Raw genomic sequence first — 14,704 nt, forward strand, 5'->3', positions numbered from 1 at the left:
AGGCTTGAACAGCCCATCCACCAATCAGGAACAGACACTTGTGCATCAACTCGACTGCTTGAGTAACAGCCAAACAGAACTGGAAATGAATCAAATTCAGCTGGTTATGTCACTATTTGTGTTAGAATAACTGTTACCAGAGAAACAGAAAAGACACACAGAAAGCCAAGTGTTTACAAAACAAAGTACAAACTTTATTATTCTGTCTTTACAAAGGCACGAGCCTCTTTATCCCCAAAACGTTTCTCTTTAAAAAAAAAAAAAAAAAAAAATAGCTTCTTGATGACCATATCATTGATGGGTCTAAAAAAAAAAAAAAAAAATGGGTAGAGGAAGGAGAACAAGCGGAAAAATGAGAAGAGAGATCAGACTTGTCAACAGATAAACAAAGACAGCATAAAAACTGCAAAAGAATGTGACAGGACAAGATGTAGGAGGACTGGATATGGAGGGAAAGGGGGGATACACAGCTGTGCGGTTTTTACTCAACTTCAAGAGCTTCAAATGAGGAGATGCTCCTTCATATAAAAAAAACAAAAAAAACAAGAAAGAAGCAAACTCCTATATAGTACAGTAAGTGCTTTGTAATCTTGACCCTATTTAGTGGAACCCCCTCAAAGCCAACCCCACTTCTCCGACCACCTGATATGTCCGCGTATGCTTCCTAACACTCGACCCAGAGCGTAAAACGTAGATGGAAATAAACCATGTCTGGGATTTAGGGAAAAGTGATCAAATGCAAACAGACGGCAAACAATAATGAAAGTAAGCTCCACAAACAGAAGAGCATGCAAACTTTTTCCATATCCAGGAATCCCCTTTCCTATCAAGAGAAGCACTCGCAAACAACCCATCATTTAATTCTGCTTATTGCAGTGCAGCTGACATCAATAGTTTTTTCTTTAAAGGACAATTCCGCGATTTATCTGTGCAGCGGTTCGAAGCTCCATCTATGCACTGACGCAAGGGGTGAGGAGGGATGCGTCAAAGATGCAACTAATCTTCTGAAAAATGAACTGTTAAAGGACATTTATGGAATGCTGACGTCTCTTTGTGGCTATATATATATATATATATATTATATATATATATATATATATATTATATATATACATATATATATATTTGTGTGTATATATATTTTTGCCAATCAACTGGCTTTAAGGGGCTAAAATATACTAAAATCTACTAGTAACCAGAAATCGCATTTTGAATACTCTTTCAGGACCATATGAATGCAACCTATTTTTAAAAAAGCATAGTAAAATAAAAACAAAGTATGACTGGGAATATACAGTATTCCAACACAAACCAGCTGGATTGATCTGATAGCTCGAAACAAAAAGGGGTTCCAGCGGCTACCAAATGACGCAGGTAAGAGAAAAAATAATAATAATAAAAAAATAAAACTTCCCTCAACCCCAGGGCTGTGTTAAGGCTGGCTTCACAGTGCCTCCCTGCACCTGCTATTAGTAAGGCATGCTGCTGCCTCTCTCCGCTACATGTCTTTGTCAATCTGTCCGTCAACCAAGAGTTCCCGGCAACAGAACAAATAAAAATGTAAGCAGAAATATGTATACAAAAAAAATAAAAAAATTTAAAAAAAACCCCAAAAAACAAAAAAAACATGGTACATTTTACAGAAAACGCACTAAAGGATAAATATTCAATATAAAGAAATGCATATAGACTGGGCATTTTCCTCATATTTTAAGCATATTCTGCTTTGATACATATCCCAAAACAAACAAACAAAAAAACAAACAAAAAAACTACACTGGAAGGGGCTAAATAGAACAAGCTCTTAAGATCGAGCAAACAAGTGATTGTATTCAAGTTATATTTGCAAGTGCAAGAATTTCAAGGCAAAAGCGGGTGTGCTGCAGACTACCAGAGTCCGGAGCACCGCTAAGCCTCGCTGATTCAAAACACTAAAAGAGACACATATGTGACAGTTACTCGACAGGGGCCCAAAGAGTAGCTTATTTTAAAAGCCATGTGTTTTTAAACTCAGAAAGGGAAGATGTCAGGAAATGTGAAATTTAAAAAAAGAAATTTAAAAACTTTTTTTTTTTTGGTCAGGCCACGAGTAAACAGAATAAGTCATGTGGGTCAAGATATGTGGGTTTACTGGGATCCCAGCCCAGCAAAAATGGCAACAAACAAACAACATGAGAAGAAAAATAAAATAGCGTTTTGAACCAGTAAGTGCACTCTCTTTTCGAGCTTCGCTTCATTTCCTGTGAGCACCAGTCAGCCATGAAAAACAGCTTTGAAATTCTCATCAACCTGTTGTTAGAGGACTCTTAAGAGAAACACAGCATGAAAAGGTCGACTTCACAAAAGTAAAATAACACATTCTCTCAACACAAAGCCTAAAAGGTGGAACTTTAGGACAGTCTTTTTTTTCTCACAGTGTCTCTCCATACAGCTCAGTTGGATCGGGAACCGAGGAAGGTTTAAAGGATGTTCAGCTTAGGGGTGGGAAAAAAAATTGCTCTGGTGCGGGGGTTTTGACGCCACACCAATGGGCTCTTCATTGACTTTGTCTCCTTTTTCGACTTCAGGGGCGCACAGAGAGATAACAGTCCTGGTAGTTAATGGAAATGTTTAGTTGACATTCGAAAGTTCTAGTATCCAGTAAAACAGAGCATTTATAGTCAGTGAAGTAGTCGCTCTATTTGTCTTTCTATAGTTTAACGAAGAAAGCTTGTGTAAGTGAGTGAATGAAGGATCGGCGCTAGACATAAGCAGAGGAAAGGAAAAAAAAAAAAACAGAAGAGGCTGCATGTGTGAGTGTCTAAGTGTAAACCATAAGGGCTGCCTATCACGGTACAACATGACGTGTATTGATTAAGAAAACAAAACAAGTGCTTCAATCTAACTAGCAGACTTTTCCACCGAACAAGAGCGCTGTGAGTTTGTAGGCTCCCGTAGCCCTGCTCCGCTTGGGGCTTGTGTGTAGGTGTGTGCGTGCATGTGAGTGTATGGTACGTAAGACGTCAGGGATGAACTCAAGGCAGTGAACAGTCGTCCGGCCCGTCGCTGTTTGAGGCTGTGTCTGAGCCTGCCGCGTCAGAGAGGACACGTCCTGAAGTGACGATGACCGCCCTCCTCTGCTCTTCCTCCCCGGCGCCACCCTTCCCCTGGGTGCCCTCGATGTGCTGGATTGCCTGAGGGAAACACAGAGGCAACAGATGTCAGTGACAACACCCCCCTCTAGTGGTGGGATATGAGGCAGGATTTTGTGCCTTACCTGAACGATGGTATCCAGGTTCTGTCGAGATGTGGAAACTGTGTTGATAACTGATGCTGGGCCCATGGTTACCACAGTAACATGGTGGGACTGAGGAGTCTGGACAGGTGCAGGAACAATGACTGTAGCGTGGTGTGTAGGGGCTGGGGGAGTAGCAGGGGCCAACACCTGGTAGAAAGGTGCAATCACCGTTTATTATTCTCACGTCATCACTTCTGCAACCTCAGTGCACTGAAGGCACATTTTTAACCTGCACCGTTTACTATTAACATATATTAAATTTGTAAATAACGTTAGCAGTAATACAAAAATACAACCCCAACTCCAAATAAGTTAGGATCCTGTGTAAAATGCAAAGGAGAAGAGAATATATCATATCAGTTGTTTAAACTGAGACAATTAAGGTAATTTTGATTTTCATGGCAAAAACTACCTCAAAAAAGTTGGGACAGGAGCAATAATAAAAGGAAGTGGTTTTATAAAAAAGAAAACTTGGAGGAGCATTTTAAAATAATTAGGTTAATTTGCAGCAGGTCAGTAGTATGACTGAGTATATTAAAGAGCATGTTAGAGGGTCAGAGTCTTTGCAGAGGATCACCAATCTGCAGAAAACTGCAAAATCATCAAAAAAATGTTCCTCAATGTTAAACTGAAAAAGACTTTGAATATTTCATCATCTACAGTACAAAATATGATCAAAAGATTCTGAGATTCTGGAGAAATCTCTGTGCGCAAAGAAGACAAGCCCAAAAATCAATACTGAACACTTGTAATATTCAGGCTCCTAGGCAGCAGTGCATTAAAAACAGATGTGATTTTGTCATGGGGTCAGAAACACTTCCAGAAATCACTGTCTGTGAACGGTTTACGATGCTAACCAGAAATGCATGTTGAAGCTCATTCACTCAAAAAAGAGGCACATGTGAACATAATAGTGAAAGACTGCAGTCCTCTTTCGGCCAAAGCTCAATTAAAAGTTAGAAAAACTTTGAAATTTTTTAGCTCTTCATTAGAGAAATACAAGAACCTATGCAGAGTGGGAACAGACAGTTGAACCTTTGCTAAAAAAAAAAAAGCTACAAAACGACAAAGACCTTTTACCAGGCTTTACAGATCTAGGGATGGAAGAGTCTCATCAAATCATAAAAAAAACATTAAGCCAATTTCTCTTGGGGAGTTTATAAAAGAGTGTTTTGTGGACTGTGCTGTGCTAGCATACCCCGAGTAAAAAAAAATCTAATCTGACAGGGAAAATGTCAGCCTTCTGAAGTGGATGCAAGAAAAAGGGACTGAAATGATCCCAGAACTGAAATAGGTATCTCTGCATTGTATTATACACCAGGAGGTGTTGTGTAAGTAGGTGCTAAAAATTAACCATATCATTGTTAAAATATTTAACTTGATGTGGGCAAGAGCACTGTTTGTTAGACTTTTGGAGGGACGCGAGACTGAAAATGGTGACATAGGCTACCACACAGCTGTCAGGTGGCTCAGCTTAGGTAAGAGCGTCGCACTTGAGAGTAAAAATTCAAGAGTTTTATGTGAAGAAAGGCAAGGATAATTCAGAGCGCTCTTCAGGAGAACGGAATACAGTCTTACATTTGTTATTTATATGACTGCACTAATGAATGAACTAAATACCAAACTGCAAGACAGGGCCAATTTGCACATGAAATGTAAAGCTTCATAAAAAGGTTTCATAAGAAAGTTGCAGTTTCTTTCAAGCCGATTTGGGAACACCATTCTCACTTACATGTCAACAGTGAAAGAAGCCATACCATCAGCTGATCCCCTCAGCTGGTACTTGTCCACGTTAGGAGCCCTGCATAATGAGTTTTCAAGGTGATTTGAAGACTTCAAAACACTTGAGAGTGAAATGCACATGATTTCAGCTCCCTTCACTTGCAGTTTGAATAATGGATCCAGTGATGTTGAGCTTGAACTCATTGACCTGCAGTCTAATTCACTACTGGCAGAGCGCTTCAACTCAGTATCACTGCTGGATTTGTATTCTTCTCTTGCAGGTGAGAACTTTCCACACATAAGGAGACAAGTGACAAGTGTTTTGCAAAAGTAATGCAGATTGTTTACACTTGTTTTTTGTTGATCAAGTAGTGATGAAGTTGGCGCGTAGTTCACATTTCAATCACCTAACATCTACGCTTGCCTACAGCATTTTATAAAAACATAAAATTAATACTGAGAAGAATTAAGTTCAACTTCTTGGAGCTTGCTCATAGAGGTATGTTTGGTTGTTTCTTTCGAATACTATAGAGTCTTTACCCTACAGTATAAAGTGACTTGTGGGGACTGTTGTGATTTAGTGCTTTATATAAAAACCCTAAATTAAGCTCAATTGACATTATGAAATGAAAACTATGACAAAGAAGAGATAGGACTACTGAGCAGCTAAATTCTTATATCAAACAAAAATGGGACAACATTCTTTCCCAGAAGTCTAGCCCCTGATCACCTCAGTTCCCAGATGTTTATGGACTGTTAAAAAAAGAGAAGATGCTGCATAGTGCTAAACATGACCCTATCACAATTTTTTTTGAGATGTTAACATGATAACAAGTTAAAATGCAATATTAAAATGAGTCATGCAATGCAGTCCTAGACTGTTCAGTAGTCATGATGGTAACAATACAGTAAATCACACCTGAATTAGCTCCCCCCCCCCCCGGGTAATTCAGTGCTGCTGTAATTCTGCAAATTCATACTGATATTGACTTGAGGTTACATTACACAGCTCTGCTTATGGAGTCACAAAGTGTCATATGACTAATGTAAAGGGCGTCAATCATCTTTTACTGCAAAAGCCCAGCTGCCACAAAGAGCGGATAGGGCAGACATCAGGCGATGATTGATTTGGCATCATGTTCAGTTAGGGTAAGCCTGCAGTAACAGGACGCTGCAGCTATCAGGGCTGGAGACGGCACCGGCAGAAAGACGTGTGAGCGGCTCATTTAACACACTGTAAATCTGTCTGAGCTGCTGACAGCTCTAACTGTGGACATGGACAGGACTGTCATGTCCTTGTCCACATGTCTTTGTGAAATCTACGGTAGACTCTGAGACTAGTCTAGCTGCGTATGTGTGTGTGTATTTTTAGAAAACGCAACACACTTTGACATAATTGACTCAAAGTCCATAAAAAATTTACATGCTAGGGAGGGGGAAGGGGGGGAAATCTGGTGCCTGCCAGCTGATGAGTTTAGGCTAATGAGCCAAAAATAAACACTTTTTTGTGTCAAATTCAAGAGCTTGCTGCACATGGCCTCTGTATATGTTAAAAGGATGAACAAAGATACAGAGGGGGAAAGGAAACGCTGAGCTGAACAATGATGACAAAAGGTCTAACTTTTTTATCCTATCATTCCATCGACAAATCCAAAAATATTTACCTCAAAGCTAACAATTTGTCTAAAAGACCAGATTTTTACTCTTGATTTGATTTACTAATCCTCTGTGTCAAAAACGGTTTAAATTCATTAGGTTTTATTGAAACACTGAAACAGAGGGGATTTTTCTATATCAGTAAAAAGCATACATCTTTAAAGTATGTCAGTCAGTGATATGCAGATGTTTCAACCTGTGGGCTGTGGGCTGGAGTGAGGTCCCTCTCCAGCTGTTTGTGCTGCTGCAGACGGACAAGGCTCTGCGGTTGGGCCTGCTGCTCCTGGAACTGCTGGGTGATTGCCTTCAGCTTCTCTGGGTACAACTGGGCATCCATGGACCGCATCTAAGATGCAAAAAATAGGATAATATTTCTGAAAAGTTCAAACCACAGCAGTCGGTGGAATTTCAAACTCCTGAAACTGCGTTATTGTCGTCACCTGTTCTTCCAGATTCATCCTGGCTGAACGTTCTTTCTCCAGCTGCTGTCTCAACTCGATCATCTCCCTTCTTAAGTCCTCGGTTTTCTCCTCCTCCAGGATGTCTGGTGAGCCAATCCCTTCATCTTTCTCCTCTGCACGCCTCCTCTTGGGGGAGGAACCACTTAACTCCTAGAGAGCGCAAACAGAAATGTGAGATGTGCTTTAGATGAATGCTAAGATTGATGATAGTGAAAAGACAGCTAACTCCTTTGCAAACAGTCTGCATGGGCAGCGCACTGGTTTACCTGTATGATTCGTTTGAGCTGACTGTTCTGCTGCAATAAACGTGTCTTCTCCTGCTCCAAAGTAAAAATGTACTCTGCAGTCTGTTGCAGGATGGCAGCCTGAAGAACAACATTACAGTTTGGTTATGAAAGCAAGTTCAGACCCTTCCAGCTCCAGCTAACTCATCATCTAATTTAAATCACTGTTTATGACCCACCTTGCTGAGTTTCTCTCCATCGCTGTGTGGGATGAGTGTTTTAAGTGACTGGAATCCAGCATTGATGCTCTGCATACGCCGACGCTCGTTGCTGTTGGCGATCTCTCTACGGATTCGCCTCTCTTGGTCCCGGGCTGTTTCTGGGGTCAGAGGAATGTTGGCCAGGCTAGGGGAAGAAGGGAGAGGCAGGAAAGCTATTAGGGAAAATGTACAGTTTAAGAAGACTTAAAAATAAACCAATCTGTGTTAAAACAAAAAACATTTACTAATATGGTGCTGATGGCACACTCAGTGGCCACAAGTAAACTTGTTGCTGCGAATGCTAATCAAATCTTTTTTTTTGGTCAGCCCAGATTTCCTCAATTTGCTCTTTCTTCTCGTACTTCCGTTAGCACTTTCCTTCATTTCACTTCAAAAACATCTCAAGGTTTAGTGTGGGGAAATTATTAGTGGTCAAGTTAGTAAACTAATTGCAAGCACAGGCAAGCCTCTCCTGATGGTTTTTGTTGGAACTACTTTATACCCAAGAAATAGTTCCAATAAAAACAGTTTATGCCAAGGCACAGTTTGCTCCACTCTTCACCAATGCAGTAAACCTGCAGCTGAGTTAAGTTTACATATACCAGAACTGCATTACATAAGAAATTATCTGGACACAGGAGGAAAAGCAAAAAGCTGACAGCATTTGCTCCCCTTGACATCAACTGTTTTTTTGTTTGTTTTGTTTTTATGTGAGCTGACTCTTTAAAGTGTGTATTTATATCACCACCAAAGAGCAGAAATGACTGGCCCGTTCCTGTGATTACACAGGTATTTACAGCGGCTTTGTCCTTTCAGCTCACTAGCAACTACATGTATCATTGCTAATAACTGAAATTGTTACAAACCTATGAAAGATCACAAGTTCTGTTTATTTGAATTGTTAGCACGTGTTAGAAGATATGTCAATGTTGCAGCAGCATATAGTTTATTATGAACATTCCAATATTTAAACTGTGAATCAGTGCATTCCACATGGTTAAATTCAGTTTGAGGGGGAATTCTAAGTGAATTTCCTCTAACATCCTCAGTATCAAACACTATCTATGGGACCCTCTCTGAAACCAAGCTCTTATCTGTACTGACTCAGCTGCCTTAGTGCAAACATTGGGAACAATTGTGCAGACGCAGATTAGAAAAGCAGTGTCTATGTGTGTATACACAGACACGCACACACACACGTGTAGCACTGCAGCAGCACATCCAACAAACAGATCCACTGCCAAAACATGACCAACTGAGCCTGAACTTTACAAACACAGGCCACTTTAGAGCCTGAATTAGAGTGAGTTTAGGCTTAAATTATTACCCAAGAAACTAACCAAAGCTCAACCAACAGGCTGATTAAAACTGATCAAATTGAAATATGGTTCCACGATAGCGTCAACAAATATCTTCAACATCATTTTCTGATTGCCTCCATCACATCCAACCCTTAGCAACCTCTCTTGTCACTCCAACCCTCTGTATGCAATCTGCTCACCTGGGAGATCCATCTTTCATCTCCAACCTATCCACTATTCTTCCTCTGCACATGCCCAAATCATCTCAACCTTGCCTTTCTAACTTTGTCTTCAAATTCTACGAGTTCTACAAATACATTAATAATCACAAGTTGCTTTTCCAGCAAGACTGCCAAAATGTCTCAAATATAACAACCTGGACATGAGTTTCAAAACGGTTGTGCAGATAAAATGTAACAATAAAACTATAACAGTGATCATCATTTCTTTTTTAAAAACTGTTATATTTTACAGATCCAGGGATTTAAAAAAGCTAATTAATAACGAACTGTGTATTTTATTGCTGAATAAATGTGACTTTACAACAAGAACTGATACAAATTTTAGTCATTCTGGTTTTTATTAAGTTATATTTGAGTGATAAGGACTTTAGAGTGTGCTCACGGAGTCAAAGTTTAAAGAAAAAATGTGCCAATTTTCGCTTTATTTTAAATTGTAAAAGCATTTAAAGTTTGTCTGGGTAAAGTTCCGGCTTTCCTTGCGGTGGACCAATTCCCCGCAGAAAAGCGGACTACATTTCCCAGACTGCCCATGTCACTACCAGCAGCAGGAGCAACAGTCGCAGATCCCTCCGCCTCCTTCTTCAAACAGGGCTGCGGACGTATCGACGGGCCTTCCGCGACATACACACACCCCCTTATTAATAACGCCACTTTTAATTTTCCTGCCTCCCCGCGAAAAGCCAAATGTCTCCTTTTACCGAACAAATCCAACGGGAAACGTATTTTAACGTCCCCCAAACACACTTCCTCCGTCCTCACAGTGCCCGACACCACCTTCGCGCTCCGAGCAGACTTTCGTGTCCTCCGCCATTACAACAATGCGGCAGGCAGCATGGCAGAGGTGCGGGATGAAACGACGCAGTGGAGGCGGCTCGATAGCGTCAACGGGAAGCGCAGAAACGCCATTTAAACCCCCGCCGCCTAAAACAGGGGCGAATAAGACAACAGCAGTGCTTTTTTTAACGTTTGGAGTGAATGAAAACAGGGCGCCATAAACAGGAAACAAACGCCAGACCCTCTCACCCCCTCTCTCATCCACTCCCCCCACCTCCATCACTTTTTTGCACAAGCCACAAGCATGGCCGCACTACCCACAATAAACTTCGGCTCCCTGCGAGCGAAATCGTCAACCCCCACGAATGTGCGAGGCGAAAATAGACCCCTTCACACTCCGCGACGCCCGCTAGCTCAACTTTCCCTTTCTCGTGTAAATTTAAGTACACATAGGCCACGGGTGAGGGATTATTTAAGCACAAATAGGTCGGGGATGCGCTGAGCGAGTAGCAGCGTGGTGTGCACGGAACCACGTGGTTTATGTTTGTTAGCCACAAAATACATCGATTTCGCAGTCAAAGATGCAAAATAAAAGCACGCAGAGGACGCCGTGGACACAGCGGGAGCCCCCCGCGTGCTCGGTCGCCCCTTGATCTCGCCGTTTGATGTTAATTAATGCCCGCAGCTCCGCGTGAGAGGGTCGTGTACACAATAACACATCAGACCAAGCGTGTTGCCCAAAACCGACATCGCTAAGTGCGCGGTGCTCTCAGCAGATGACTTGATGGTGATAATAGTGATGATGACGGTGATAATAATAATAATAACAATAAAAATAATAACAGGCACAGCATGTCGGGTGAAACGCGCGTGGCATACACACCTACAAAGACCACCAATCACTTCTTTCTCCGTTTTCCTGAAATGTTGCAAGGAGGGCACCTTCTGAGTTGGTACCATGAAATACTCCATGCTCGCCTCTCGCCAGTTTGGTGCCCCCCCTCCCCACCACCAGCAGTTTTTTAAGGGGAAAAAAAGAAAAGCAGCAAACAGTCTCCGTGGTATAAAAAGGGAAAATGATGACGTTAGTGGGTAAAAATCCCCCGTGATCCGATGCGGGTTAAATCCACAGAGGAGATATGAATGCCTGGTCCGTGTAATGTAGTACTTTGAGGCTGCTGAGAGTTGTAATGTTACTCGACTTCCAGCTGATGGGGTTCCCTCGTTGTGTGTGGCGCTCTACCTCTCTCTCTCTTTCTCCCTCCCCTTTGCTTTCTCCCTCTGCATGACCGTGTGTGTGTCTGTGTGTGTGTGCGCAGCTGATCGGATGGCTTTCAAGGCGGGAAACAGCTGGTAGGAGTCACACACTGCACTACCAAAAGCCTCCTTCCGCAGAGAGAGACGGGGGGGGGGGTGTAAACAAAGGACTATTTAGCGCAGAAATATACCGACACATGTGGAGAGCCGCGGAGGGAGCTTGAAATGTTTAAACCTGGGGGGGGGGCATTTACAGCTGATCTGTGATCAGATCTGCCGTCACAGAGCTGGGCTGAATCATTAATGGTTTCCCGTCACATGGCTTGAATCGGTTTAAATATACTTTATGTAGAGAGGGGCTATGATTTCAACATAAATAGGCTTAAAAAAAACACAACAACAACAACAACATTATTTTAAATCCTTATTTTATAACCCAAATGTCAGTGCACCGTGACAGCTCGGGCTCATGAGCAAATAAAGAGCGGGACTACTACAGGGGTGGACAATCCAACAGCTGCGATAAGGGAACAAGAGGGATCAGCTGACGATCTGGCAACGCTGCACAGCAACAGCGCACCGGGGAGGGCTTTTAGGGACACACACACACACACACACACACACACACACACACACACATACTGAATGTTAATGTTGTTCACCATTTTGGGTGTGACAGACCCACAGTGGAAGCACGGGAGGCTAAATTACAGTAACCTAATCTAATCTGTTAAACAGAGGCTATATGGCGCATGCATGGAGTGAAGTCACAGGACGGGAGCAGTGGATTTGATCCGGAATTTTGAGCCGCAGCAGCAGCAGCTTTATATCTTTTCACGATGGCGCATTTTTAGTAATTACCCACAGGTGCGGCTGCACGCTGTCGGGCGTTTACAGGAGAATAGAGGAATACATCTGTGGGAGATCAGTGCTGGAAACCGTGGCAGTGATTTTTAAAGCAGCCCTCTTCTGGACAAGTGCGTCTTAGCACCGTTTCACCAAATTACAAATGCTTCCAAGAAACAAACCCCCTCTTTACCTTTCATTCATAAAGCCTACATTGTTCATCTTTGAATATTGAATCATCATCATCATTGAATCATCTTTATATTATCTGGATTATTCATTTGTTCATGAATCCCGAATCAGATCGTAATGCCTCCAGATATAGCAGACGATTTAAACTCCACAGACATTATTATTTAGGCCCCTGCTTATTACTTTCCAATAACATGAAGATAGGCTAGATGGAGTTTTAATGTTTTACAACACTGATGGTACAAATACTCCATTCAGTCCCATTATTTATTTATTTATTTATTTATTATTCATTTTATTTATTTTTAATAGAAGTGTTAGATTACTGTTTTTATTTTTATTTTCTCGCAGTAAATGTAAGGCTCCGGAGGCTATTTCACCTTCCACCCGGTAACTTTACGCCCCCTGGTGGTTGTAGAAGGAAAACCCAGGGCGAGTCACTGCCATATTGCACACCTCACTCAAACACATTAGATGGCACAAGATGGGCCGGACAGAAACCTATCAGGAAAAAAAGTTAGAAAAAAAAGTTGCATTGATTATGACAGAGACTTCTGTTTGAGTTGGTATCTTTGCTGCTAGTTATTTTACAAACGTGAATTCCTTTAAAAGTTAGAACATATATAAAAGCCTATAAGACCAGAAAACAGTGGTGTACACACTGATACATATACAGCAAAATATTTGCACCTTGGAAATGACACATTACCTCTTAGATCCCTTTTATCTACATTGGTTATTTAGTAATGTTGTTATGTACCACTTTTTTACATTTACTGTACAAATTATTGTATGATATTCATTTTTTCTTTGCATCTGACTTATACATTTATAATGACAATAAAAGGCTTTTAATCCTAATATATTACAGTAACTTACAGCTCAGCATTGGCCACATCACTCCAGGTTACCCTTTATTTACATTCCAAACACACACACTATCACTGTGGTGCCACTGACTTTGTCTGTAACGTGCTGATACCACAAAATACAAGACAAGCAATCACTTCTCTTTTTTTGACATTTAAATTTTAAAATCTAACACGCTGACATTTTGTTTCCCAAATTCAACCGTGTAATTGTAGTCTTACCATTACTGTGAGAAACAAATGGGTTATGTGAAACCTCAAAGAGGAGTAAATGGCCCAGGGAACTGTTCCAGAAGGTGAAATTGCTCAGTTGGTGACATTTTCACACTGTTTATGTGCTCAAATCATAATATTGGTCTGTAATTTCCATCCAAATGACAAAAACAAGAGGGGGTTGTTTTTGTTTTGTTTTCTTCTTTCTTTTGTCCCGAAGAATGCACTAAATTATATGAGGATTCAGCCAAATATGACAAACTAGGCAATGTAGTGAATTTCTACTGTAGATGCAGCAACTGAAAAGTTTGTAAATAAGTAAACAAATAAAGGTTTAAAATATGTTTGATGTGTTTTTCTTACAACTTATGGCGACAGTGTACCAACAACAAAAAAGGGAGGGGGGGGCAGCAAATCCTGTTCTGTTTACTGATTCATTGATTATCAAAATATGAAATTAAAAAAATAAACACTTTAAGGTAAAAATGGTGCTCACAGCTAAGCTTTTAAAAAGGATAATCTGTCTGTTAATTACCTCACATACTGCATTTGCTATAACCAGCTTTGTCTAATTACCGCTACAGTAATGCATCCTTATAATTACTGACATTTCTAACGACAGTGCAGTGTACGAGCCAAGTACGGGATGTTTTGGCTCGTGTGGTGAAAATGTGCGTTTGTCTTGCAGAAGGATCGCCTGCTCTTCTCGAGACTGAACTTTTAAATTACGTAACGGCGCTTTTCGTCTTTTCAGAGCAGCCTGTCGGGGCTGAGTTAGTGGCTAATACGAGCAAAGAGACAAAACTGAAGAAGAAGAGAACATTTTAAACTGTAAACAAGAGAGGTGTCACCCTGTGCGATGGCCTGTTGTTGGCGGGGAGCAGGGGCGGAGAGATGACCGTGAGGACACGGAGAGAGAGGGTTAGTTTGGAGAGGAGCCTGGGACTGCCCATGGTGGATGGGCGGAGCAGTAAGCATGCGCTGAGCTGGCAGACTCTGGGCTGGTCCTGACGGGCTGGCTGGGCTCCGGGCGGCTGTCTGTGCGCGTCAGACGGTCGTGGGGGAGACTTCCATCAGCACTCAGCGTCTCCCCGAGTGCGGAGAGGGAGGAGAGAGAAAAAAAATCAGGCAGAAGACACACGGGGATCACTGCGCTGCGCGAAAAGAAACCAAAAACAGCCCTACCTCTGCATCTGGAAAATCACCGAAGAAGCTAGAGACGATCCTCTCCCTCTACCCCACATCCCGTCGCCAACCCGCCCTATCTATCCTATCCACCACCACCACTTGGTGCCCTCCCACCCCTTCACCCCCGCCCCCTCTTTGGAGAAGCAAGACCACCCATAGGAACCCCTGTACTTGACCAGCGTTGCCATTAAGCGATGCGCTTTGAATTTAGGAAGAAATCAC

The 14,704-nt window shown here is 41.8% G+C and overlaps 1 protein-coding gene across 2 annotated transcripts; it reads right to left on the minus strand.

Moving 5' to 3' along the window:
• Positions 1-518: 518 nt before the first annotated feature.
• On the minus strand, positions 519-14,249 carry tfap4 (transcription factor AP-4 (activating enhancer binding protein 4)). 2 transcript variants are annotated; one of them, XM_042228623.1, is made up of 7 exons: positions 14,146-14,249; positions 7,580-7,745; positions 7,383-7,481; positions 7,096-7,266; positions 6,852-7,001; positions 3,257-3,424; positions 519-3,173 (listed from the first exon to the last, which is right to left on the minus strand). In XM_042228623.1, the coding sequence occupies exons 2-7, from the start codon at positions 7,652-7,654 to the stop codon at positions 3,015-3,017; spliced, it is 822 nt and encodes a 273-aa protein (XP_042084557.1). In that variant the 5' UTR covers positions 7,655-7,745; positions 14,146-14,249; the 3' UTR covers positions 519-3,014. The 2 variants fall into 2 exon arrangements, with proteins under 2 accessions (XP_042084557.1, XP_005944051.1); XM_005943989.3 differs by lacking the exon at positions 14,146-14,249 and adding an exon at positions 10,801-11,250.
• Positions 14,250-14,704: the final 455 nt, after the last annotated feature.

This window comes from Haplochromis burtoni, unplaced genomic scaffold (genome assembly GCF_018398535.1).
Source record: "Haplochromis burtoni strain Fernald_Lab_line unplaced genomic scaffold, NCSU_Asbu1 Contig_336, whole genome shotgun sequence".
Lineage (NCBI taxonomy): Eukaryota > Metazoa > Chordata > Actinopteri > Cichliformes > Cichlidae > Haplochromis > Haplochromis burtoni.